Here is a 1,038-nt window from a genome sequence, read left to right on the forward strand (position 1 = left end):
CATCATTCGTGTTGAAGGAGGTGCCTCCTTCTGATATGGGAATCGTTTTGATCTTTGGGGAAAAAGCTGCCCCCTCGCGCTGGTTCATCACATTGATTTTGATTGGATAGGTTACAAATTTGCTTCCACCTTGCCATGATGATCCTCCAGACCCACTTGCTCCACTTGCGCCACTTGCTCCACTTGCGCCACTTGCGCCACTTGCCCCACTTGCCCCACTTGCCCCACCTGCTCCCCCTGCCCCACCTGCTCCTCCTCCCCCACCTGCTCCCCCTCCGAAACCTATACCAGCTCCGGACCCTGCCCCAGATCCATCAAACATCGGAGCCTTATTCTTCACAATTACGCCTAGGTTAAGGTCCTTCACATCTTCATAGTTCACAGCCTGTGAAATGGCACACACAAACACAACAAGCACAGAATACCATTAATACAAATGTAAACATTGTGTCAATACACACTCTCTAAAATGAGTAAAATCAAATTATGCATGGAAGGAGAATCGCTGGATTCACCACATTTATCCCACAAACGACCGGGTGACTAACATAGATGGATAGATAGATAGCTAGCCAGCCTTTATTGTTAGACTCATGGTCCATAAAAGAAAATACAAATACACAAGACAGACACCAATTAAACAGCTATACCAGTAATCCAATAAGGGTGACTGGTATCGCAAAGCACTGAACCTCGGGTCAATCAGACTTGAAATTACATATTTCATCTCAAACGAAACTGCAGAAACAACGTGTTACTCATTCAGCTGTACCTTGTCGAGCATTAGGATGCCCTCATTGGTGACGGGGTCTGTTCTAATGCTGAAGTACCCGGCCTCGTTGCCTTGGACAATTTCATACACAGCTTCCCAGTTTTCTGTGTTCTGCAGGTCCAGGTCCTGTGATTTGAGCCTCATCACCTCCACATTCTGTGTGTTCTCCTCAATGTTGCCTTGATACTAAAAGTAAAACACAAAGCAACAGGGTTCATTACTTGTTTTAACGACACATTTGTTGATTAGCATTTCATCATGAGCAT

At 45.6% G+C, this 1,038-nt stretch overlaps 1 protein-coding gene across 1 annotated transcript in view; it reads right to left on the reverse strand.

The window, feature by feature from the left end:
• The window catches only part of dsg2.1 (desmoglein 2, tandem duplicate 1), a 16,802-nt gene that overhangs the window by 6,499 nt on the left and 9,265 nt on the right, over positions 1–1,038 (reverse strand). The window contains exons 7-8 of the mRNA XM_032527063.1: positions 773–958; positions 6–385 (exon numbers count right to left, since the gene is read on the reverse strand). Of these exons, the coding sequence (XP_032382954.1) occupies positions 6–385; positions 773–958 (566 nt within the window). The remainder of the gene's footprint in view (positions 1–5; positions 386–772; positions 959–1,038) is intronic.

The sequence above is a fragment of the Etheostoma spectabile genome, chromosome 9 (assembly GCF_008692095.1).
Source record: "Etheostoma spectabile isolate EspeVRDwgs_2016 chromosome 9, UIUC_Espe_1.0, whole genome shotgun sequence".
In the NCBI taxonomy this organism is placed as follows: Eukaryota; Metazoa; Chordata; class Actinopteri; order Perciformes; family Percidae; genus Etheostoma; species Etheostoma spectabile.